Genomic DNA, 25,600 nt, shown 5'->3' with positions numbered 1-25,600 from the left:
CCCACATCCTCAGGGCATTACCCTCAGTTTCTGGATTACTCGTTGATTGACAACACACTGCGCCACTGTCTCCTGAAGAATAGGTGCAGACTCGATGGGCTGAACGGCCTCCTTCTGCACTGTAGCGATCCTATGAGTCGATGAAATTCTATGATTTCCTCAGACCCTTTTACACCGGGAATAGTTACCAGCTTATCTCGTTCAGTTTGTCTGGAGGGACTCACCGTACAATAAAGTGTTTCCGTGAGGAGAGGTGAGAATCCCTTTCAGAGTCTCACTGAGGTTCGAAGCCGCACTCTGGACGTGACAGGAATGAGCAACTCTGAGAAGTGTTGTGTGAAAGTAACAATTTTATTGAATAAGGATAGTAATATGACAATTATCACTGATAATATATCTAAAATGATATAAAAGAAAGATAATGGGCAGGATTCTCCGTTACGCTCGCCGGTCAATGTGGTCCCATTGTGGGCAGCCCCACGCCGTCGGGAAATCTCTCGTGTGGGTGCGCTGCCGGCGCAATGGGGAATCCTGACAGCGGAGAATCCAGTCCCATGTGTATGAAAAGAACTTTATTTATTGAAAGGAGAAGCAATTTGTATATATCTGAGGAAATTGGTGCCCACGTTACTGTCCCCTCGGTACACACATCACCAAGTCACTGAGTCACCCCAATGGGTGGGCACTCTGGTCAGTCACTCCGTTTCTGACCCTTCCTCCTGTTGTCCGTGGATGACTATTCCACCCGGCTGCAGCACTGAGTCTCTGAAGCAATGTCTCTTCAAACTGGATTTCTGGCTCCATTCCAGTCTCGTGAAGCCTGCCACACAATCTTTCCCCAAACAAATCTCAGCTCTTCTCAGTTCCTCTCACAGGGACCTCAAGGTGAAGCAGACTTTGGAATGTTCAGCTTGTTTACGCAGCTCTTGATGGTGTTTTCCCATCTGTCATCAATCAGGTGTTATGTCCATCAATGAAACTTCATCTTCTGATGCTTCAGGTGACCACGGCAGATAAGATTACTCAGCGACTTGCTCTGTAGTCCAAGGTCACAGAATGCCAGAGGACAGGAATTCTAATCAACAAAAAACAACTTGTTTTAATATTCTAGTTTGAGAAAGTGGAAAAACAAATGATTCGTCTAAACAACAACTGTGCAGTCAATACTTAGAGAAAACAAAGGCTGCAATTTAACAGCCACAATGCGGCCGGTACGAATCCGTACATACCGGTTAAATCACGGGAGAGGCCGAAAGCGGGATCCACGTCTAACCGGCTCGCTCCTATTGGCGGGTTCCAGATCCCGCCTCGACGTGGCAAGACACCAGTTGAGACCTATTAAGGGCAATCTCCATCTTATTAATGAGATGGAAGCCCAATCTAACGGCCTCCCAGGAACTAACCAGCTCCCCAGCAAGCGCTCAAGCTGGTACCGTTTAGCACTCCTATTTAAAAATGGGATCCTAGTGCAATGACCGCTGAAAGGATCGGAGGAGGTGAGTGGCCATTTTAATTGGCATGCAGTCCAGCGGCCCCAGTGCTCGGGGGTGGGGGTGCTCACGGGGGTGATGGTCCTGGTCGGGAGCTGGGAGCCATCGGTGGTGGGTCGACCTTGGATTGGGTGGCTGAGGGGCTCAGCACCCATGGTTCCTAAAGGCCATCCCCCAAATTGTGTATACCCCTAACAGGGGCAACTACAGCTTCTGCCGGTTTGTCCTAAACACTCCAGGACAGAGCCCCGTTCTTGGTTAGATGCTGAAGGACACTTTAACTGCCTTTGGTTGTGAGCAGCCTCTGGCTGCACAGCTGAAGGCTATTGTTAATAAAGAATTGGTCCCAGATGCAGGTTGTGTTTGTTGCTTGCTCCTGCTGGTGACATATAGATGCCTGGAGGCAGCTGTAACTGAGAGTTTGTTTGCTGCTTACTGCTGCCTTTTCTGCTTGCCTGCTGCCTCTTCCGCTTGGGCTTACTTGCTGCTTTCTGGATGAGGGAAGGAAGAAAGAAGTTTGTTGCCTTTCGATCTTTATTACCTGGAGTGCAGCAAGGGGAGGATTTTGTTGGTCCTACTACCGGGTTCAGGATGCAGGGGGATTTGCTTGAGCAATCTGTGGATGTTTTTTAAAGGCCTGTTTTGTGAGTTGACTTTGTATTCTGTTCTGGACCTGTGGACCACCTGTTAATGCCCCTCTTTGTGAGGCCTGGTCCACAGACAGGGTGGTGATGGAAGATCAGATGGTGACACTGCAGGAGAGGAGGGACGGCTCGACTGCGCAGACCTCAGATTGCGCTGGGACACTTTCATGGATTACCGGTGATTTTTTATGTTCAGTAGCCATCTGCTGTTCCCTTTATGGGAGCCGTGCAGGTCGCTGGTGTTCCTTGTTTTCCATTTGCACTGTGTTTGGTGTATTTTTGTTTTGGGGCAGAGGAGGGTTAGAACATAGAACATACAGTGCAGAAGGAGGCCATTCAGCCCATCGAGTCTGCACCGACACACTTAAGCCCTCACTTCCAACCTATCCCTGTAACCCAATAACCCCTCCTCATCTTTTTTGGTCACTAAGGGGAATTTGTCATGGCCAATCCATCTAACCTGCACGTCTTTGGACTGTGGGAGGAAACCGGAGCACCTGGAGGAAACCCACGCAGACACGGGGAGAACGTGCAGACTCCGCACAGACAGTGACCCAGCGGGGAATCTAACTTAGGACCTTGGCGCTGTGAAGCCACAGTGCTATCCACTTGTGCTACCGTGCTGCCCCTAATTTGGATGATGGATACCATGTACCCATATTTATCTTTTTGCCAGTTGCAGTCCCTCCTGCCTCTGTGGCCTGGGAGTCGCTGGAGGATGCTGCCAGTGCTGGAGAGGGGGAGGTGATTTTCTCTCTCGCGCCCTCCTCCGCCATGCTCCAGGTCGGTGAAACTTTCCGGTAGTTGGCTTACCAAGCGACTTCTCACTGATACAGATCCACTGTAGGGGCTGTGGAGGGATACATAGGTACATAGAAGATAGGAGCAGGAGGAGGTCTTTTGGCCCTCGATCCTGCTCCACCATTTATCACAATCATGTCTGATCATCCAACTCGATAGCCTAATCCTGCTTTTTCCCCATAGTCTTTGATTCCATTCGCCCCAAGTGCTATATCCAGCCGCATCTTGAATATATTCAATGTTTTAGTATCAACTACTTCCTGTGGTAATGAATTCCACAGGCTCACCACTCTTTGTGTGAAGAAATGTCTCCTTATCTCTGTCCGAAATGGTTTACCCTGAATCCTCAGGTTGTGACCCCTGGTTCTGGACACACCCACCATTGGTAACATCTTCCCTGCATCTACCCTGTCATGTCCTGTTAAAATTTAGTAAGTCTCTATGAGAATCCCCCTCATTCTTCTGAACTCCAGCGAGAACAATCCCAACCTAGTCAATCTCTCCTCATATGACAGTCCCGCCATCCCTGGAATCAGTCTGGTAAACCTTCGCTGCACTCCCTCGAGAGCAAGAACATCCTCCCGCAGAGAAGGAGACCACAACTGCACACAACACTCCAGGTGTGGCCTCGCCAAGGCCCTGTACAATTGCAGCAACACATCCCTTCTTCTATACTCAAAACCTCGCGCAATAAAGGCCAACATCTTTACCGCCTGCTGCACCTGCATGCTTACCTTCAGCGAATGGTGCACAAGGTCACTCAGGTCCCGCTGCACACTCCCCTCTCCCAATTTACAACCGTTCAAGTAGTAATTTGCCTTCCTTTTTTGTTTCTCAAGTGAATAACCTCACACTTATCCACATTATACTGCATCTGCCATTGATTTGGCCATTCGCCCAACCTGTCCAGATTATTCTGTAAGATATCTGCATCCTCATCACAGTTCACCCTCTCACCCAACTTGGTACCATCTGCAAACTCTGAGATGTAACATTTTGTTCCCTCATCCAAATCATTAATATATATTGTGAATAGCTGGTGTCCCAGCACCGATCTCTGTGGCACCCCACGAGTTACTGCCTGCCAATTTGAAAAGGACCCGTTAATACTTACTCTTTGTTTTCTCTCTGCCAACCAGTTTTCTATCCACCTCAATACACTTCCCCCAATTCCATGTGCTTTAATTTTGCACAATAATCTCTTATGCGGGACTTTGTCAAACACCTTCTGAAAGTCCAAATATACCACATCGACTGACTCCCCCTTGTCAACTGTACTGGTTACATCTTCAAAGAATTCCAACAGATTTGTCAAGAATGATTTCCCCTTCATAAATCCATGCTGACTCTGACTGACCCTGCCACTGCTTTCTAAATGTTCCGCTATAAAGTCCTTGATAATGAATTCAAGCATTTTCCCCACTTCTGATGTTAGGCTTACTGGTCTATAATTCCCTGTTTTCTTTCTACCTCCCTTTTTGAATATTGGAGTGACATTAGCTACCCTCCAATCTGCAGGGACAGTTCCAGAGTCTATAGAATCCCGGAAGATGACCACCAATGCATCCACTATTTCCAGAGCTCTGGGATGCAGATTCTCAGGCCCTGGGGATTTATCCGCTTTAAATCCCATCAATTTTCCCAGCACCTTTTCTCTACTAATGTTGATCTCCCCCAGTTCTTCTCTCTCACTAAATCTTTCATTCTCCAACATTTCCGGTGTCTAATTTGTCTCCTCTTTTGTGAAGACAGAACCAAAGTATGTAAAGTGTCATGGACCTGTGTACACAGACTGGAATTATGAAGTGTGATGTACCTGTGTACACTGACTGGATTGTGAAGTGTGATGTACCCGTGTACACAGCCTGGATTGTGAAGTGTGATGTACCTGTGTACACTGACTGGATTGTGAAGTGTGATGTACCTGTGTACACAGACTGGATTGTGAAGTGTGATGTACCTGTGTACACTGATTATATTGTGAAGTGTGATGTGCCTGTGTATACAGACTGGATTGTGAAGTGTGATGTACCAGTGTACACAGACTGGATTGTGAAGTGTGATGTACCTGTGTGCGCAGACTGGATTGTGAGTCTGATGCACCTGTGTATACAGACTGGATTGTGAAGTGTGATGTACCCGTGTACACAGACTGGATTGTGAAGTGTGATGTACCTGCGCACACAGACTGGATTGTGAAGTGTGATGTACCTGCGTACACAGACTGGATTGTGAAGTGTGATGTACCTGCGTACACAGACTGGATTGTGAAGTGTGATTTACCTGTGTACACAGACTGGATTGTGAAGTGTGATGTACCTGTGTATACAGACTGGATTGTGAAGTGTGATGTACCAGTGTACACAGACTGGATTGTGAAGTGTGATGTACCTGTGTGCGCAGACTGGATTGTGAGTCTGATGCACCTGTGTATACAGACTGGATTGTGAAGTGTGATGTACCCGTGTACACAGACTGGATTGTGAAGTGTGATGTACCTGCGCACACAGACTGGATTGTGAAGTGTGATGTACCTGCGTACACAGACTGGATTGTGAAGTGTGACGTACCTGCGTACACAGACTGGATTGTGAAGTGTGATTTACCTGTGTACACTGATTATATTGTGAAGTGTGATGTACCTGTGTATACAGACTGGATTGTGAAGTGTGATGTACCTGTGTACACTGATTATATTGTGAAGTGTGATGTACCTGTGTATACAGACTGGATTGTGAAGTGTGATGTACCTGTGTGCACAGACTGGATTGTGAGTCTGATGCACCTGTGTATACAGACTGGATTGTGAAGTGTGATGTACCTGTGTACACAGACTGGATTGTGAAGTGTGATGTACCTGTGTACACAGACTAGATTGTGAATTGTGATGTACCTGTGTACACAGACTGGTTTGTGAAGTGTGATGTACCTGTGTACACAGACTGGATTGTGAATTGCGATGTACCTGTGTACACAGACTGGTTTGTGAAGTGTGATGTACCTGTGTACACAGACTGGATTGTGAATTGCGATGTACCTGTGTACACAGACTGGATTGTGAAGTGTGATGCACCTGTGTATACAGACTGGATTGTGAAGTGTGATGTACCCGTGTACACAGACTGGATTGTGAATTGCGATGTACCTGTGTACACAGACTGGATTGTGAAGTGTGATGTACCTGTGTACACAGACTGGATTGTGAAGTGTGATGTACCGGTGTACACTGATTATATTGTGAAGTGTGATGTACCTGTGTGTACAGACTGGATTGTGAAGTGTGATGTACCTGTGTGCACAGACTGGATTGTGAAGAGTGATGGACCTGTGTACACTGATTACATTGTGAAGTGTGATGGAACTGAGTACACAGATGCTATTCTGAAGTGTGATGACCCTGGTTAAACAGTCGGGTGGTGACGTGTGATGTGCCTGTGTACACAATCTGGGTTGTGAATTCTGATGTACCTGTGTACACAGACAGACTTGTGTTGTGTGATGTGCCTGTGTACATAGATTGGAATGTGAAGTGTGATGACCCTGTGTACACTGATTGATCTGTGATGTGAGATGTTCCTGTATAAACAATGTGATGTACCTCTACACAAACTGGATGGTGGGGCTTGTAATGTTCTCTGTTATGGCCATAGTACAGATTCATACAATACATTTTGTTTTTTTGACGAATAAGGCAATTTATTAACAAGATCAACATATGGAACAATAACTGACGAACAATAATACAAACAGTAACTGACACTTGAATTCTCCTGGAGCTACTGGATTGTGAATTGTAAACACAAAGTTCAATGTGAAGTATGGTGTACCTGTGTACACACACTGGATTGTGAAGTGTGATGTACCTGCGTGCACACACTGGATTGTGAAGTGTGATGTACCTGTGTACACACACTGGATTGTGATGTGTGATGTACCTGCGTACACAGACTGGATTGTGAAATGTGATGTACCTGCGTAAACACACTGGATTGTGAAGTGTGATGTACCTGTGTACACAGACTGGATTGTGAGTTTGATGCACCTGTGTACACACACTGGATTGTGAAGTGTGATGCACCTGTGTACACAGACTGGATTGTGAAGCGTGATGTACCAGTGTACACAGACTGGATTGTGAAGTGTGATGTACCTGTGTACACAGACTGGATTGTGAAGTGTGATGTACCTGTGTACACAGACTGGATTGTGAAGTGTGATGTACCTGCGTACACACACTGGATTGTGAAGTGTGATGTACCTGTGTACACAGACTGGATTGTGAGTTTGATGCACCTGTGTACACACACTGGATTGTGAAGTGTGATGTACCTGTGTACACAGACTGGATTGTGAAGCGTGATGTACCAGTGTACACAGACTGGATTGTGAAGTGTGATGTACCTGTGTACACACAATGGATTGTGAAGTGTGGTGTACCTGTGTACACAGACTGGATTGTGGAGTATGATGTACATGTGCACACAGACTGGATTGTGAAGTTTGATGTACCTGTGTACAAAGACTGGATTGTGAAGTGCAATGTACCTGCGTACACACACTGGATTGTGAAGTGTGATGTACCTGTGTACACAGACTGGATTGTGAAGCATGATGTACCAGTGTACACAGACTGGATTGTGAAGTGTGATGTACGTGCGTACAGACACTGGATTGTGAAGTGTGATGTACTTGTGTACAAAGACTGGATTGTGAAGTGTGATGTACCTGTGTATACAGACTGAATTATGAAGTGTAATGTACCTGTGTACACAGGCAGGATTGTGAAATGTGATGTACCTGTGTACACAGACTGGATTGTGAAGAGTGATGTACCCGTGTGCACAGACTGGATTGTGAAGTGTGATGAACCTGTGTGCATTGACTGGATTGTGAAGTGTGATGTACCCGTGTACACAGACTGGATTGTGAAGTGTGATGTACCTGCGTACACAGACTGCATTGTGAAGTGTGATGTACCTGTGTACATAGACTGGATTGTGAACTGTGATGTACCCGTGTACACAGACTGGATTGTGAAGTGTGATGTACCCGTGTACACAGATTGGATTGTGAAGTGTGATGCACCTATGTACATAGACTGGATTGTGAAGTGTGATGTACCCGTGTACACAGACTGGATTGTGAAGTGTGATGTACCTGCGTACACAGACTGGATTGTGAAGTGTGATGTACCTGCGTACACAGACTGGATTGTGAAGTGTGATGTACCTGCGTACACACACTGGATTGTGAAGTGTGATGTACCTGTGTACACAGACTGGATTGTAGAGTATGATGTACATGTGCACACAGACTGGATTGTGAAGTTTGATGTACCTGTGTACACAGATTGGATTGTGAAGTGTGATGTACCTGTGTTCACACACTGGATTGTTAAGTGTGGTGTACCTGTGTACACAGATTGGATTGTGAAGTGTGATCTACCTGTGTGCACAGACAGGATTGCGAAGTGTGATGTACATGTGTTCATACACTGGATTGTGAAGTGTGATGTACTTGTGTACAAAGACTGGATTGTGAAGTGTGATGTACCTGTGTACACAGACTGGATTGTGAAGTGTGATGTACCTGTGTACACAGACTGGATTGTGAAGTGTGATGTACCTGTGTACACAGACTGGATTGTGAAGTGTGATGTACCTGTGTACACAGACTGGATTGTGAAGTGTGATGTACCTGTGTATACAGACTGGATTGTGAAGTGTGGTGTACCTGTGTACACTGACTGGGTTGTGAAGTGTGATGTACCTGTGTACACAAACTGGATTGTGAAGTGTGATGTACCTGTGTACACAAACTGGATTGTGAAGTGTGATGTACTTGTGTACAAAGATTGGATTGTGAAGTGTGATGTACCTGTGTACACAGACTGGATTGTGAAGTGTGATGTACTTGTGTACAAAGAATGGATTGTGAAGTGTGATGTACCTGTGCACACCGACTGGATTATGAATCGTGATGTACCTGTGTACACTGACTGGGTTGTGAAGTATGATGTACCTGTGTACACAAACTGGATTGTGAAGTGTGATGCACCTGTGTGCACAGATTATATTGTGCAGTGTGATGTACCTGCGTACACAGACTGGATTGTAAAGTGTGATGTACTTGTGTACAAAGACTGGATTGTGAAGTGTGATGCACCTGAGCACACAGGCTGGATTGTGAAGTGTGATGTACCTGTGTACACAAACTGGATTGTGAAGTGTGATGCACCTGTGTGCACAGATTATATTGTGAAGTGTGATGTACCTGCGTACACAGACTGGATTGTAAAGTGTGATGTACCTGTGTACACAGACTGGATTGTGAAGTGTGATGTACTTGTGTACACAGACTGGATTGTGAAGTGTGATGTACCTGCGTACACAGACTGCATTGTGAAGTGTGATGTACCTGTGTACATAGACTGGATTGTGAACTGTGATGTACCCGTGTACACAGACTGGATTGTGAAGTGTGATGTACCCGTGTACACAGATTGGATTGTGAAGTGTGAAGCACCTATGTACATAGACTGGATTGTGAAGTGTGATGTACCCGTGTACACAGACTGGATTGTGAAGTGTGATGCACCTGTGTACACAGACTGGATTGTGAAGTGTGATGTACCTGTGTACACAGACTGGATTGTGAAGTCTGATGTACCTGTGTACACAGACTGGATTGTGAAGTGTGATGTACCTGTGTACACAGACTGGACTGTGAAGTGTGATGTACCTGTGTACACACACTGGATTGTGAAGTGTGATGTACCTGCGTACACACACTGGATTGTGAAGTGTGATGTACCTGTGTACACAGACTGGATTGTGGAGTATGATGTACATGTGCACACAGACTGGATTGTGAAGTTTGATGTACCGGTGTACACAGATTGGATTGTGAAGTGTGATGTACCTGTGTACACAGACTGGATTGTGAAGTGTGATGTACCTGTGTACACAGACTGGATTGTGAAGTGTGATGTACCTGTGTACACAGACCAGATTGTGAAGTGGGATGTACCTGTGTACACAGACTGGATTGTGGAGTATGATGTACATGTGCACACAGACTGGATTGTGAAGTTTGATGTACCGGTGTACACAGACTGGATTGTGAAGTGTGATGTACCTGTGTACACAGACTGGATTGTGAAGTGTGATGTACCTGTGTACACAGACTGGATTGTGAAGTGTGATGTACCTGTGTACACAGACCAGATTGTGAAGTGGGATGTATCTGTGTACACAGATTGGATTGTGAAGTGTGATGTACCTGTGTTCACACACTGGATTGTTAAGTGTGGTGTACCTGTGTACACAGATTGGATTGTGAAGTGTGATCTACCTGTGTGCACAGACAGGATTGCGAAGTGTGATGTACATGTGTTCATACACTGGATTGTGAAGTGTGTTGTACCTGTGTACACAGACTGGATTGTGAAGTGTGATGTACCTGTGTACACAGACTGGATTATGAAGTGTGATGTTGCTGTGTACACAGACTGGATTGTGAAGTGTGATGTACCTGTGTACACAGACTGGATTGTGAAGTGTGATGGACGTGTGTACACAGACTGGATTGTGAAGTGTGATGTACCTGTGTACACACACTGGATTGTGAAGTGTGATGTACCTGTGCACACAGACTGGATTATGAATTGTGATGTACCTGTGTACACAAACTGGATTGTGAAGTGTGATGCACCTGTGTGCACAGATTATATTGTGAAGTGTGATGTACCTGTGTACACAGACTGGATTGTAAAGTGTGATGTACTTGTGTACACAGACTGTATTGTGAAGTGTGATGTACCTGCGTACAAAGACTGGATTGTGAAGTGTGATGTGCCTGTGTACACGGACTGGATTATAAAGGGTAATGTACCCGTGTACACAGACTGGACATTCAGTGGGAGGGATGGAGCTCAGGGAGGTGTGTATATGAGAGGAAGGTCAGACACTCAGAGGGAGGGATGGAGCTCAGGGAGGTGTGTATCTGAGAGGAAGGTCAGACACTCAGAGGGAGGGATGGAGCTCAGGGAGGTGTGTACCTGAGAGGAAGGTCGGACACTCAGAGGGAGGGATGGAGCTCTGGGAGGTGTGTATCTGCGAGGAAGGTCGGACACCCAGAGGGAGGGATGGACCTCAGGGAGGTGTGCATCTCAGCGATATGTGTGAAGCCACTGGCTCGCTCAGCCTGGCTGGCTTTGTCCATCCGGAAATGATTGAATGTCCTGAGCCGTCTGGAGAGAGTGTCAGTGACCAGCTTGATACAACTGTGGACAGCTGATTGAGGCACTCGACACTGATTCCCCCACTGACCCCTGCGCCGATCCGGAGGCTAAATTGTTGAGGGTGACTGTGCCCATTAGAGCCAATGGCATTGGCTGTCCAGCCAGACACTTGGAGATAAGCTGCCCAATCATCCGGCCTGTGGTGGTCACAGTGTCCGTGGAGAGGCTGAGGGAGCCTCCTTCAGCTCGGGACCTCTGACATGTTGAGGTAGCTGGATCACTGCCTGCGGACTCTGGCAGCAGGACAGTTGCATCTTCTGCAGACTGTGGTGGTATGTATTAGGGGTAATACGGTACACCACGTGTCGACAGGCTATTGGTGGAGGGATGCCAGGTCCTGATAGGATCTGCCACCTACTGGACTCCACCCAGAAATGCCGGTATAAGAACCCAGTTTTTCCCTCCATTTCCCTCAGCAGTTGCATTCTGTAACCACGCTGCTGGGGATAAAGTTCTACTTAATAAAGCCTTCAATTGACATTACCTCAACCTGCCTCGCGTCATATTGACGGTGCTACACAGACCCTTCAGCTCTCCATCCCTGCTGGTCCTGCGACGGCACCTCTCCTCCCACAGGACGCTCCTTGGGATGCTGCCAGTAGACACCTGACCCCCTCTCCCTTCTGCCCCTCTCACCCTCTTCAGAGGAGGTCTCACCAGCAGAGAATACAATCCCCATTTGCAGAGATGCAGACGGCAGTGTCTCCTGCACTGAAGGCTGAACTCATCAGAAATCCTCCCAGAGAGTTAATGAAACAAAAGTGTCCTCAATAAAAAGCTCCCAAAGCAAAGAGTCCAACAGAAACCTCAGCAATAATCCAGCAGCAAACTCTCACCTAAACTGCTCACTATTCAAACAGCCAATGCTCCCGTCTCCTGCCCTGAAATGAGAAATCCAGCAAAACGGAATGTCCGTGTTGCCCGTGAGATGCCCCCCAAATCACAACAGGCAGTGTAAGATTCTAGACCAGGCATTGTCAAACACGGGGGCGTGACCCGCGGGTGGGTCGCGGGCAGGTGTCGGGAGGGTCGCTGAGCCGTCCGTCGCGGCGCTCCCGATCGCGCAAATGTGCGCGCAACAGCTGGTTGTCAATAACGCCGGCTGCAAGCGGCCTTCAAAATGGCCGCGAACATGTAAAAAGAATGCAGCCGCACTGCACACGCGTGCCATATCATCGGAGCTCATGCGCAAAACTCTGCGCATTCGCGCCGATGATCGGGCAAGCATGCGCAGTGCGGCTGCTTTTTTTTAAACGGTCGCAGCTTTTTGTTTTACAAGTTCGTGGGGGGGTTTTATTCATTTTATTTATTCATTTAATTTTTATTTTTTTCATTTATTTTATTCTTTTTTTTTATTAAGTTCGGGGGGGTTTATTTGATAAAATTTTACAGGAATAAAATGGAAAACTTTGGACAGATGGAGACTCGAAACATTCCGACACCGGAAGGCTTCACCTTCACCCAACAGGTTCCATTAGAGGAGCGTGTACGAGGGCCAAAGGGACCCAAAACCATTTCCTCCAATTTTGTCAGCAGCAAACAAGGTAAGAGAAAATGTTGGGTCACGGAGGTCGGCCGGCGTGGGTCGCGATGGTCGCGCGGGGTGGGTCACGAAGGCTGGCCGGTTAAGAACAAAGAAAAGAAAATTACAGCACAGGAACAGACCCTTCGGCCCTCCCAGCCTGCGCCGATCCAGATCCTTTATCTAAACCTGTCGCCTATTTTCCAAGGATCTTCTTCCCTCTGTTCCCCGCCCATTCATATATCTGTCTAGATGCATCTTAAATGATGCTATCGTGCCCGCCTCTACCACCTCCGCTGGCAAAGCATTCCAGGCACCCACCACCCTCTGCGTAAAAAACTTTCCACGCACGTCTCCCTTAAATTTTCCCCCTCACCTTGAAATCATGATCCCTTGTAATTGACACCCCCACTCTTGGAAAAAGCTTGTTGCTATCCACCCTGTGCATACCTCTCATAATTTTGTAGACCTCAATCAGGTCCCCCCTCAACCTCCGTCTTTCCAACGAAAACAATCCTAATCTACTCAACCTTTCGTCATAGCTAGCACCCTCCATACCAGGCAACATCCTGGTGAACCTCCTCTGCACCCTCTCTAAAGCATCCACATCCTTCTGGTACTGTGGCGACCAGAACTGCACGCAGTATTTTAAATAAACAATGGTTGGTGAAAATGTGTCCCTGGAAAAAAAGTTTGAAGAACTCTGTTCTCGAGAATTGGCCAGTTTCATTGTCTGTACTCTGCCCAAGTCTTTCACTCGTCTCCTCCCTGTTTGTGAAACCTCTCCTGTGTAATCAGCACATTCCAATTCTCGGGGGAAGTGGCTGATCTTTGTGATGTGGAGGATTTGGGTGGGTTCAGATCGGGGTCAAAGATGAGGCCAATGTTGTAAAGAGTCTGGTTGGGCAGCAGACAGTTGCTCAGGGAGAGGGTTGGAGTTTGTATCGGGAGCTGGAGTCGATGGCTTTGATCTTCCCAATGTGTTTCCCAGTGAGCCTGGCTCCTCAGTCCTGACTGCTCTTAGCTGCTGTTCTTGTCACTGATTGGACAGTTATTGTTAGAGATTCAGACCACAGCAGCAACCCCCAGTGTAAAAAATAACAGCAAAGACTGTCAGATCGGAAGATTGAAACGTAACCAACAGAGGAAGTGAAAGAAGGGCTCAGAGCAGCTGGATGTTTGTTACTGACACGGGAGAAAACTGTGAACCGTGTCCACTACCTCGAATCCTCCAGCACAGAAGGAGGCCATTCTGCCCATCGTGCTGGGACTTACCCAATTAGTCCCACTCCCCCTCTCTATCCCCATAACCCAGCAAATCTTTCCTTTTCAGGGATATCTACAATTGCCTCTTGTAGACCTGGGTCCACCGCATGAGACTGTCCCTAACCTGGCTCCAAATTGGCATCTCATTCATTCATTGGAAGACAAAATGCCTGGGCTGGGAAATGGAGCTCAGGGCTCCGAACATTCCCTCTCCCCTCCTGAGGGACACTTCATGCTGGGATATAGTTCCATGGAGCCCCACAGCACAATGTGGGGGAGGCCGTGGGATAGTGGTAATGTCACTGGCCTAGTAATCCAGAGGCCCAGGCTAACGCTCTGGTCACAGGTTCAAATCCCACCATGGCAGCTGGTGGAATTTAAATTCAATGAATAAATCTGGAATTAAAAGCTCGTCTCAGTAATGATGACCATGAAACCATTGTCGATTGTCGTAAAACCCCTTCTGGTTCACTCATGTCCTTTCGGGAAGGAAATCTGCCGTCCTTACCTGGTCTAGCCCACATGTGACTCCAGACCCTCAGCAATGTTGTTGACTCTGAAATGGCCACTCAGTTGTTTAATTTGTCAATGTCTGTGCGGAGTCTGCACATTCTCCCCGTGTGTACGTGGGTTTCCTCCGGGTGCTCCGGTTTCCTCCCACAGTCCAAAGGTGTGCCGGTTAGGTGGATTGGCCATGCTAAATTGCCCTTGGTGTCCAAAAAGGTTGGATTAAGTGGGGTGATGGGGATAGGGTGCAGGTGTGGGTTTTGGTAGGGAAAAAAAGAGAGCAAAAAAGAAAAGATAAAAAGCCAAAAATGCTCTTTCTGAGGGCCGGTGCAGACTCGATGGGCTGAATGGCCTGTAAATTCTATGATTCTAATTGTCCACCAAAACTCATAACTGGATATGACAGGACTGCAGAGCTTGGGCCTGATCCATTGGTCCTGGAATCGCTAAGCTCTGTCTTGTTCATTGATGACTACACAATGTTCAGCACCATTTGCAACTCCTCACACTCTGAGGCAGTCCGTGTCCAAATGCAGAAAGACCTGGACAATATCCAGTTTGGGCTGACAAATGGTAAATGACATTGTCGCCGCACAAGTGCCAGGCAATGACCATCTCCAACAAGTGAGAATCTAACCATCACCCGTTAACATTCCGTGGCATTACCATCACTGAATCCCCCACTCTCAACATCCTGGGGTTACCATTGACAAGGAACTGAACTGGACCAGCCATATAAATACTGTAGCGACAAGAGCATGTCAGAGGTTGAGAATCCCCAACCCCCGTCCGCCATCTTCAAGGCACAAATCAGGCGTGTAATGGAATACTCCCCACTTCCCTGGATGGGCGAAGTTCCAACAACACTCAATGTGGTGCTTCCACTGTCTGAGCCAGCTGGTGTATTGCCCAGCTGAGTGTTCCAACAGTGATTTTCTTTTAACTGGCTGTGTCTGGATTGCTCTCGAGCTTCCTCGCAGGTTTCTCTTTCCTGAGGGGGGTTCCTGACAGGAGTTTATTTTCTTGTGGGCTCCTGACAGGGGTCTCTTTTTTGTGAGCTGGACACCCAATTAGCCGTGGAGATGATGGGAAGGAGGTGCCACATGAGACCTCGTGTGTACCGGCAGCGCCTGTCATTCGAGGAGCTGCTGGACCGGGCATGTCATCGAAGACTCCGACTAAGCAAGAGGACCATCTGGCATAGCTGCCAGATTATGGCGCACTTGACAACGCAGGGCTATGAAGGAGGACATCTGCTCCTGGTGGCCATCAAGGTGACGGTCGTCGTGAACATTTATCCATGGGGTCCTTCCAGGCTCCGAGTGGGGACCTGTCGGGAGTCTCACAGAACTCGGTGCCCAGGCGCATCCGTGCCGTCACAGAGGTCCTATATGCTCAGTCGGCTCAATACATCCATTTTAATGTGGACCAAGCCCACCAGGATGCCCGGGTTGCGGGGTTCGCCATCATCGGTGTGATGCCCCAGGTCCAGAGGGTAACCGACAGGATGCATGTCGCCCTACGAGGCACCTGCAGATGGTGTATGACCATGAGATTCACATCATACACATCTGCGCCCAATACCCAGGCAGTGTGCATGATGCCTTCATCCTGGCACACTCCATGGTTCCAAACATCTGTGAAGTGCAGCCCCTGCTGAGGAGTTGGCTCCTGGGCACAGGGGTTATCTGATTCGGTCGTGGTTGATGAAGCCTATCCGGAGGCCACAGAACAATGCGTTGACCCGCTACAATGACACCCAGACAGCGACTAGAGATGTAATCGAGCGGTGCGTGAGCATCCTGAAGATGTGGTTCAGGTGCCTGGACTGCCCTGGAGGGACCTCCGATATAGCGCCAGGAAGGTCTCCCACATCGTGGCAGCCTGCTGCGTCCTCCACAACATTGCGCAGCAGAGGGGTGACGTGCTTGAGGAGGAGATGAACGTCAGTCCTCGTCCAACAAGGAGGATATGGTGAAGGCCAGGGATGGGCAGAACATGGAATCCAGGCAGGTCGACGCGCATGGGACGCCCTGATCACCAGCAGGTTCACCGACAAAGGGGGCGTGATCACGGCACAACCACACCGTCTTACTCACCCCCCCCCCACTGCAACCCCATCCGTGATCCCTACCTGCAGCGCTACGGAGTGTGGGTCCTGGGTTGGCAGTAACAGCAGGTCTGGCCCATGGGATGGAGGATCATAGAATCTACAGTGCAGAAGGAGGCCATTCGGCCCATCGAGTCTGCACCGGTTCTTTTGAAAGAGCACCCTACCCAAGGTCAACACCTCCACCCTATCCCCATAACCCAGTAACCCCACCCAACACTAAGGGCAATTTTGGACACTAAGGGAAATTTATCATGGCCAATCCACCTAACCCGCACATCTTTGGACTGTGGGAGGAAACCGGAGCCCCCGGAGGAAACCCACGCACACACGGGGAGAACGTGCAGACTCCACACAGACAGTGACCCAAGCTGGGAATTGAACCTGGGACCCTGGAGCTGTGATGCAAATGTGCTAACCACCATACTACCGTGCTGCCCTTCGATGATGACAACCTGCTCTGCAATGAGCCCTGGTGCTCCACATCATTTGACGTTTGACTCCTGCCCAGGACAGCACCTTCTCCCTGGGTGATCCCTGCATGCGAGCTGACCATTCCATCACACGGTCCCAATGAACCGTGGGCGGCACGGTAGCACAGAGGTTAGCACAGTTGCTTCACAGCGCTAGGATCCCAGGTTCGATCCCCGCTGGGTCACTGTCAGTGCGGAGTCTGCACGTTCTCCCACTGTGTGTGTCGGTTTCCTCCGGGTGCTCCGGTTTCCTCCCAGAAGTCCAAAGATGTGCGGGTTAGGTGGATTGGCCATGCTAAATTGCCCTTAGTATCCAAAAAAGGCTTGGTGGTGTTACTGGGTTATGGGGATAGGGTGGAGCTGTGGGCATAGTTGGGTGCTCTTTCCAATGCAGACACGATGGGCCGAATGGCCTCCTTATATTTTGAGGAGGAGAGGGATGGGTATGGGGCAGATTATCAGGTAGTAAGCAGCAGCTGCACTGGGGTGCCTGCCCCGAGCCCCGCCCCCCCCACACAACCCCCAGTGCTGTCTCCGCGACAAGCCCAGACCAGCCCCCCACTCACTCCCATCAGACAGAGCACCGAGGCAGGTTGTAACAGTGGTAACAGGTATTTATTGTGAACAAATATATACGGATTAGTGTCCTAGCCCCTATCACTAAGCTATGCCCTTTCCTGTGCCAACTTAACTGGTGTCTAACCTTCTGGCCTTACGGGTCCTAACGCTATGCCGAGGTGGATCCCCAGACGATACATCAGGAGTGGGGGTGGCCTACTGTGATTCCCGCCCTGTGACCTGGGTCTCCTTTGGCAGCCGTCTTCTAGGGGGACCTGGCCTGGATGGGCCCGGCTGGTGCTCAGCTGTCCCAGGTGGCATGGTGCTGCCCTGTTCTGCCTGCTGGCGATCAGATGTGCCAGGGACAGGAAGGGGTTTCTGGGACGCTGTGGTGTTCTGGCACCTCCCTTACGAGAGTCATCGGCACGGACCCATCACCTCCACCTCCCTTGGGGTGCCTGATGGCCCCTGGGCTACTCCGTGGGGCAGGGGTGTGAGCAGAGCTAACCCCTGTGGCTCTCCCGCCAACTGCTGCTGCCAGTCCTGGAGGCCTGCAGTCGTCTCAACCAGTGTCTCAATCCTCACCGCCATGGAGCACAGGGAGTGTGCCACCTCCCTCTGGGACTGTGCCACATCACCCAGTGACTGTGCCACCACCTTCTGGGAATGGGCCACCACCCTCTGTGATTGGCTCAGGTCAGCCAGTGCCCGGGCAATCCCACCCCACTCCCAGCCATGATCCTCTGTGACTGAGCCAACCTCTGGAGCGCCGCTGAATGTCCAGGTGACTCTGGTACATTGCTGCCTGTGAGAAGGCAGCCCTGTCCTGTGCTTCGGCCACTACCCGCACAGAGGCCCCAGGCCTTGGACATCCTGCCCCAAGGCCTCCAATGTGGACGCCACCCTTGCGGTGTTGGCATGGGTGACATGCATGGTTGGCACCACCTCCTGCCCCTGCAGGCGGTTGGACTCCTCCACCTACACCTGTAGGCGCTGGATGGATCCTGACACCGCCTCATGCAGTTCCCGGCTTTGCGTCTGCATCTCCACTATTGATGGGACCGCCCTTTCAGGAACCCAGAATCCGTCTGAATGGCAACTAGTCCCTGGGTCAGGCCACCCTCTGACTGTCTGCCCATTGGAAGGTTCCGACCTCCACCTGATGTCTTGCAGCACGTGTATGGTCCACACCAGATAGTGTCCCAGGAGCCTCTTCACGGAATTGCCCAACCGAGGTGAGTGTCTCTGGGATGGTTTGAGACAGCTGGGGTGGGAAGTCAGTGCCTTCCCCCTCCGGGGTATCCCTGGCTGTGGGCTGAGTGATCCCGTCCCTGTCCATGTCCTCCTCCCCCTCGCTGCTCTCCTCCTGGGGTTAGGGTTGGGTTGTGGTTTGGTTTGGGGGCAGAGTACACTATAGTGTCCCGCCTCATCAAATTGGCACCATTCCCAGACCAAGCCATTGACTGTCAATTGGCTAGCACCGGTGCCATGTGGAACGCAACCGATTCCAACGAACAACGGTGTCTGATCCGTGGGAGCCGGGATTGACACTCGAGAGGCTGACAAGCTGCAGCTGCATACAAGCACTCCACTCGCCACACATACTCATCCCAGCCAACAAGATGGCAGCACGGAGAGTGGCACCCCGATTCATGGATTCTGAGCTGGAGACCCTACTCGACGCCGTGGAGGAGAGGTGGGTCACCCTGTACCCTGGGGTGGGAAGGCGGTTGCCATCCGCCGCCGTGCACCGGGCCTGGGGGCAGGTGGGAGAGATTGTGATCACCGTCGGCAACACTGCCACAACCGGCCAGCAGTGCCGCAAGAAACTGCACAACCTCCCTCAGGGCAGCCAGGGTCAGTAGGCAACACTGTGCCACTGGCACTAACCCCCGTCCTTCCCCCCCCACGCCCCCCCCCCCCCCCCCCCAGGGAGGGGGCGACTGAACAACCTCTTACTGGCCGCCATGGCCAGCTGCCCAGGGCCATTAAGGCCACCAGGTACCCACCCCCTGTGCTGCTTGCGTCCAACTGTCTAACACTGTGCATTGTCTGTCCCCCGCCGCCTCCGCGCCCCCCCCCCAACATCCCCACCAAGATAGGGAGAAAACCGGAGGAGGACCTCTGGACCTGTGGCCCCTCACCGCAGCAGAGCCACGGGCACTAGATCTGATCGGCAGGCCCGCAGGGAGGGCAGTCGCCGAGGTGGAGCTTGGCATCGGGCGAGCAAGTGAGAACCCGCTGTGCTGCTGTCCTCCATGGCTCGTGTGTCACCACACCCACCACCACACCCACCACCACACCCACCACCACACCCACCACCACACCCACCACCACCACACACCTCCCCACGGCCCCCTCCACCACCACCGCCACCACAACCTGCGGTCCAATCATGCACCTTGCCTTGTGTCTTGCAGGATCACCTGGTGATGCGATGGACCCTTCCGGTGCCCCCCGACCCCGACCCCAATAACAACCCCAACCCCAGGAGGAGAGCAGCGAGGAGGAGGCACGGGCACGGACGGGAGTCCGCAACCTGCAGCCCGAGACACCCCAGAGCACCAGTCCGGGACGACACTGACCTCCCATCACAGCTGTCTGCAACGCCCTCCACCATCCCAGAGACACACACCTCAGTCGTGGAAAGGCTCCTGGGACACTATCTGGTGCGCACCACACACACGTGCATCGGTACAGCAGGTGGAGGTAGGAACACCTGAGGGGAGGGACAGTCAGAGGGCGGCTCAATCCCAGGGACTAGCTGCCGTCCGGACGGGTTTCAGGCTTCTGGGAAGGGCGGTCCCATCGATTGTGGAGATGCAGGTGCAGAGCCGGGGAATGTATGAGGGGGTGTCAGCAACCATCAGTGCCCACAGGTGCAGGTGGAGGAGTCCAATCACCTGCAGGAGCAGGAGGTGGTGCCGACCATGTGTGCCACCCAGGTCAACACCGCACAGGTGGCGTCCGCGGTGGAGGGCTTGGGGGCGAAGAATTCGGCCATGGGTCAGTCCAAGGCCTGGGCACTCTGTATGGGCAGTGGCAGAGGCCCAGGACAGGGCTGCCCTATCCAGTCACAGCAGGTCATGGCTGAGGGCGTCAGCAGAATTGCTGGAGGGCCCCTCCAGAGTGGTCCAGGCACCGGAACTGCATCTTCCGGAGGACAAAGCACCGCTCGACACACCCCTGGTCACAGCACAGGCGTTCTTGTAGCGGGTCCCTACGTCGGTCTGTAGCCTCTAGATAGGTATCATCAACCATGATCGGGCTACACGGTGGCCCCGTCTGCACTGCCAACCTTTCCCCTGCACGTCCCTCTCCCTCCTCCCCCATTCCCACACACACCACCGGCCATTCCCCTGGCACTCTGCCCACCATATCCTTGGCTCCGTCTGTGCCCTGCACAATGGAGGCCTTTGGCCCTGGTGCCTGTCCCTGCTGCCAGGGGTAATGCCAGCTGGCACTACACATGTCAGCAGTTTGCTCCGCAGCCCCCGTCCAGTGCCCTCCTGCAGAGGCTACTGTGGGTATTGCCCTTGGGTGGACAATGTGCTGCCCCTCCAGCGGGTAGAGCCATTGGGGGGGGATTTCTGGGGGTTGAGGAGCGTGAGGTGGGGGCAGTCATATGGCCGGTGTCACTGCATGACCAGGGGCCACAGTGGGTGGTCAGTACAGTGTGCAGCAAGATGGCTGCCTTGCAGGCCACGGCAATGATATATTTGCCTGGACACCCCGGTCCCATGGGGGGTCACCCCGACGCCAGGGCCCATCCCCTGGTAACCCCAGTCACCTCCACTGCCCCCCCGGGTGTGGCAGAGACCCCTGGTTCTCAGCCCCCCCCCCCCGCCGCCAGCTCTGCCAGTAGCAGGCCAGCCGCCTCTGCAGGTCCTACCTCCTCTCTCTCCCTCTTCGACCACGGCACCTGTTTCCCGATTTTGAAATCACAAGTGCAAATCGCCATTGGCAATTCCTCCCGGCAGGGGAGGAGCATCACGGAGGCCCGGAAGAATACCGGGTAGGGCCCGCTAATGATATGCGAATGGCATTTACTGTACGTGAGGAGTAGAATGCATTGAGGTCACTGTCAAGGCGCTGTCGATGGCAACCTGGCATGCGCCCGGCGCTGACCACAATTTTGGCTTCACGACCGATTTTCTGCCCAATCGCCTTTCCCGTTTTCGGGGTCGTTCCATGGAAACACCCACCTTTAGTATCCCAAATGGAGAATTTTGTCCAATGTAAGTGAGTGGGAAAACATTTGGGGCTGGATTTTCGGATCGGAGACGCCAAAATCTCGATTGGTGACAGGCCGTAAAATCCAAATTCCCCACTGTAACGGGGGCGGCACCGCTTTCGCGATGCTCCAACCACTCCAAAGTGGCATACTCTCGGAGTACGCCGCGCCACGTAGCCACAGCCTCAGGCCATTGTCTGAGGCCCGCCCCCGATACTCCACGCTGGCCGGCCGAGTTCCCGACGGCGTGGGTCTCTCATTCTCACCCGTCGGGAACCTGGCACGGCAGCTGCAGACTCAGTCCAGCGCCGCCACAGGGGAGGGCCGATCCGTGGGTTGGGGGGACTTTCTTCGGGGCTGTGGGCACTGTGGTGGGGCGGTCGGCGGCGCATGAGCCGGCTGAAGGTGGGGACTATTCCGCGGGCCGGGTCCGCGAGTGGCCTCCACCATGAAGCACGGCATGGCCAGTGCAGTTCGCTGCCGTGCGCATGCGTGGCCATGGACCCGGCAATTCTCCGGGGCATATCGGCAGCGAGAGCTGAGTGCTCTACACTGCGTTCCTGCTAGCTCCCAGCAAAATGGGGAATCGGTGGCCGTTTTGCGCCAGTTTTCCTGGCGTAAAATGCCCCCGTTCCCATGTCGGCGTAGGGACATGGTGCCAGAATCGGAGAATCCAGCCCAGGGAGTATAACGTGGGTAAATGTGAACTTGTCCACTTTGGCAGGAAGAATAGAAAAGCAGTAAAGTATTTAAATGGAGAGAGATTGAGGAACTGGCTGCTACAGAGGGATCTGGGTGTCCTGGTACATGAATCACAAAACGTTAGTCTGCAGGTCCAGCAAGTGATCAGGAAGGGAAATGGAATGTTGGGGTTTATTACAAGGGGAACGGAAAATAAAAATAGGGAAGTTTTACTGCAGCTGTACAGGGTTTTATTGAGAACACATCTGGAATAATGTGTACAGATTGGGTCTCATTATTTTTTTCCCATTTATTTATTTCTAAATTTTTCCAATTAAGGAGCAATTTAGCGTGGCCAATCCACCTACCCTGCACATCTTTGGATTGTGGGTGTGAGACCCACGCCGACACGGGGAGAATGTGCAAACTCCACATGGTCAGTGACCCAGGGCCGGGATCGAACCCCCGGCTCCTCAGCGCCGTGAGGCAGCAGTGCTAAACACTGGGCCAACAGGACATAGAGAATTACAGAGCGATGGAGAGTGGGAGAGAGAGAGGCAGTGAGGGGGAGAGAGAGAGGGAGAGATAGCGAGAGAAGGGGAAAGAGAGAGAGAGAGAGAGCAGAGACTCAGGGACAGATACTGAGGAAGAGAAGGAGATGGAGGGAGGGGTGGAGTGAGAGAGAAGAGGAAGTGAAGGTGCTGACGTGGTGTCTCTGCCTCATACCATTTACATACTGAGGACCGGGCAGTGAGACTCTCACAGGCTGCAGCTTTATAAAGCAGAGCCCAGTGAAGGGAGAGTTTATCAGTAGCCAGGCACAGGGACAGGAGCAGACACCATGATTTCAACCATCCAGCTGATCTGGCCTCTGGCATTCTGCATCGCAGGTACAAATCTCTCTCTTTCCACCTGGAATATTTTCCTGCTCTCCATTTCAATCCAATTCTACTGACTTGTGATTGAAGGGGAAATGCTGAAAGCAGAGGAACAGTCAGTGTCTCCAACAATATCTCATTGTACAGGCTCTTTCTGTGACAGTTCTTACTTCACTCTGTTTCTCTATTACTCCTCAGGTGTCAGTGGAGACATCATCATGAACCAGTCTCCCCCGGTGTTGTCATTGAGCCTGGGCCAGACCGCAACCATCACCTGTACGGCCATCACGTACTCTGGCAGCTACGTTGCTTGGTATCAGCAGCGGGAAGGTCAGAAACCCACTCTGCTGATTTACAGCACATCAAGCAGATTCACAGGAACATCGGACCGATTCACCGGGAGCCGACAGTCTAATCAATACACCCTGACAATCAGCAATGTGCAGAATGACGATGTCGCTGATTATTACTGTCAGCAACATAGCAGCTCCCCCTACACAGTGATTCAGAGCCTTACAAAAACCTCAATACGCACAGCACCACCTTCTGTACTGACACATCCCACAGTTTATATATTATATAATAAACATAAGATAGGAAACTGAACAAATTATTCTCACTGTCCACTACACATTCCAGTCCCTGTGGTGACCACCGCTTGCTGAAGGCCTCAAGTTTCCATCTGACTCTCCATGTCCACGTATGAAGAGCAGCTCAAAGATTTATCATCCAAAATTAGAATTCTCAACTCTGCCAACAAAACACAGAGACATTGAGAGAAACAGAGAGAGAAAGAGTGAGAGAGAAAGACATGAGCGAGAGACAGAGAGAGACAGAGAGAGGGTGAGAGTGAGTGAGTGAGAGACAGAGAGGGTGAGAGTGAGTGAGTGAGAGACAGAGAGAGGGTGAGAGTGAGTGAGTGAGAGACAGAGAGAGGGTGAGAGTGAGTGAGTGAGAGACAGAGAGAGGGTGAGAGTGAGTGAGTGAGAGACAGAGACAGAGAGAGGGTGAGAGTGAGTGAGTGAGAGACAGAGAGAGACAGAGAGAGGGTGTGAGTGAGTGAGTGAGAGACAGAGAGAGGGTGAGAGTGAGTGAGTGAGAGACAGAGAGAGGGTGCGAGTGAGTGAGTGAGAGACAGAGAGAGACAGAGAGAGGGTGCGAGTGAGTGAGTGAGAGACAGAGAGAGTCAGAGAGGGGGTGAGAGTGAGTGAGTGAGAGACAGAGACAGACAGAGAGAGGGTGAGAGTGAGTGAGTGAGAGACAGAGGGTGAGAGTGAGTGAGTGAGAGACAGAGAGAGGGTGCGAGTGAGTGAGTGAGTGAGTGAGTGAGAGACAGAGAGAGAGTGAGAGTGAGTGAGTGAGTGAGAGACAGAGAGAGGGTGAGAGTGAGTGAGTGAAGCAGAGACAGAGGTTTTTGTACAGCCCCTGTACTGGAAGCTGCCAGTGTGGCTCACGTTCGGTAAAGGAACCAAGCTCAGACTGAGTAAGTAAATCCCAATCCTCCGTTATTAACCCTTTCAATACTGAAACTTTCTCAAACACAAATGCTGAATAGTTGAAGGTGTTAGTGCGGAGCTGCAGTGAATGAAATGGTTCATTGAAGAACACTGTGTAGAACAGGGTGCCCAGCTGTATTTCTTTAGTTCCATTCCCCCCTTTAAGCAGCAAGATATAAGTAAGCAGCTTTTACCCACCGTGTCGAGGAGATCTGGACGTTTGCAGACTGTGTTCACATTCCTGGACCATGGAGTGAAATCACTCACTAGACTCCTGTCAGTCTCCGTGTGACAGACACGGGCAGTGTTTGATGTGAGCTCTGGCTCCCTGTCACACTCTCTGATATAACTGATCACAGCAGTAGCAGCACAGTGAGACACCGAGGTCCCACTTCCCCCAGCTTTAACTCTGCTCTCTCCACTCCCTGCTTATCTCTTAGCAAAGTTCTGATGACAAACAGGTCCAGCAGGGCTTACAGTCCAGTGGCTTCAGTGTTCCAGGTTTTTGGGGAGACTCTCAGTTACTTTCTCTTTGGGTCGAGTTCAGTCCGATATTTATTCCTGATCCAATATTCCTGAAAATCCCTGTCGATATTTTTATTGTTTGATATGATGTGTGATCTCTGACGGGACCAGCA

At 50.9% G+C, this 25,600-nt stretch overlaps 1 long non-coding RNA gene and 1 gene segment (V, D, J or C); one reads left to right on the top strand and one right to left on the bottom strand.

Annotated features, from left to right (window-relative positions):
• Positions 1–332: 332 nt before the first annotated feature.
• On the bottom strand, positions 333–25,359 carry LOC140426689 (uncharacterized). Its single transcript, XR_011948270.1, has 2 exons — positions 25,161–25,359; positions 333–1,075 (listed from the first exon to the last, which is right to left on the bottom strand). It is a non-coding gene; the product is annotated as an uncharacterized lncRNA (long non-coding RNA).
• On the top strand, positions 23,427–24,071 carry LOC140427231 (immunoglobulin kappa variable 3-20-like). The segment is given in 2 exon segments: positions 23,427–23,478; positions 23,665–24,071. Coding segments are annotated over 2 exon segments (456 nt in total).
• Positions 25,360–25,600: the final 241 nt, after the last annotated feature.

This window comes from Scyliorhinus torazame, chromosome 7 (assembly GCF_047496885.1).
Source record: "Scyliorhinus torazame isolate Kashiwa2021f chromosome 7, sScyTor2.1, whole genome shotgun sequence".
NCBI classification, from domain to species: Eukaryota; Metazoa; Chordata; class Chondrichthyes; order Carcharhiniformes; family Scyliorhinidae; genus Scyliorhinus; species Scyliorhinus torazame.
This window is presented reverse-complemented; position numbering and strand designations above follow the sequence as displayed.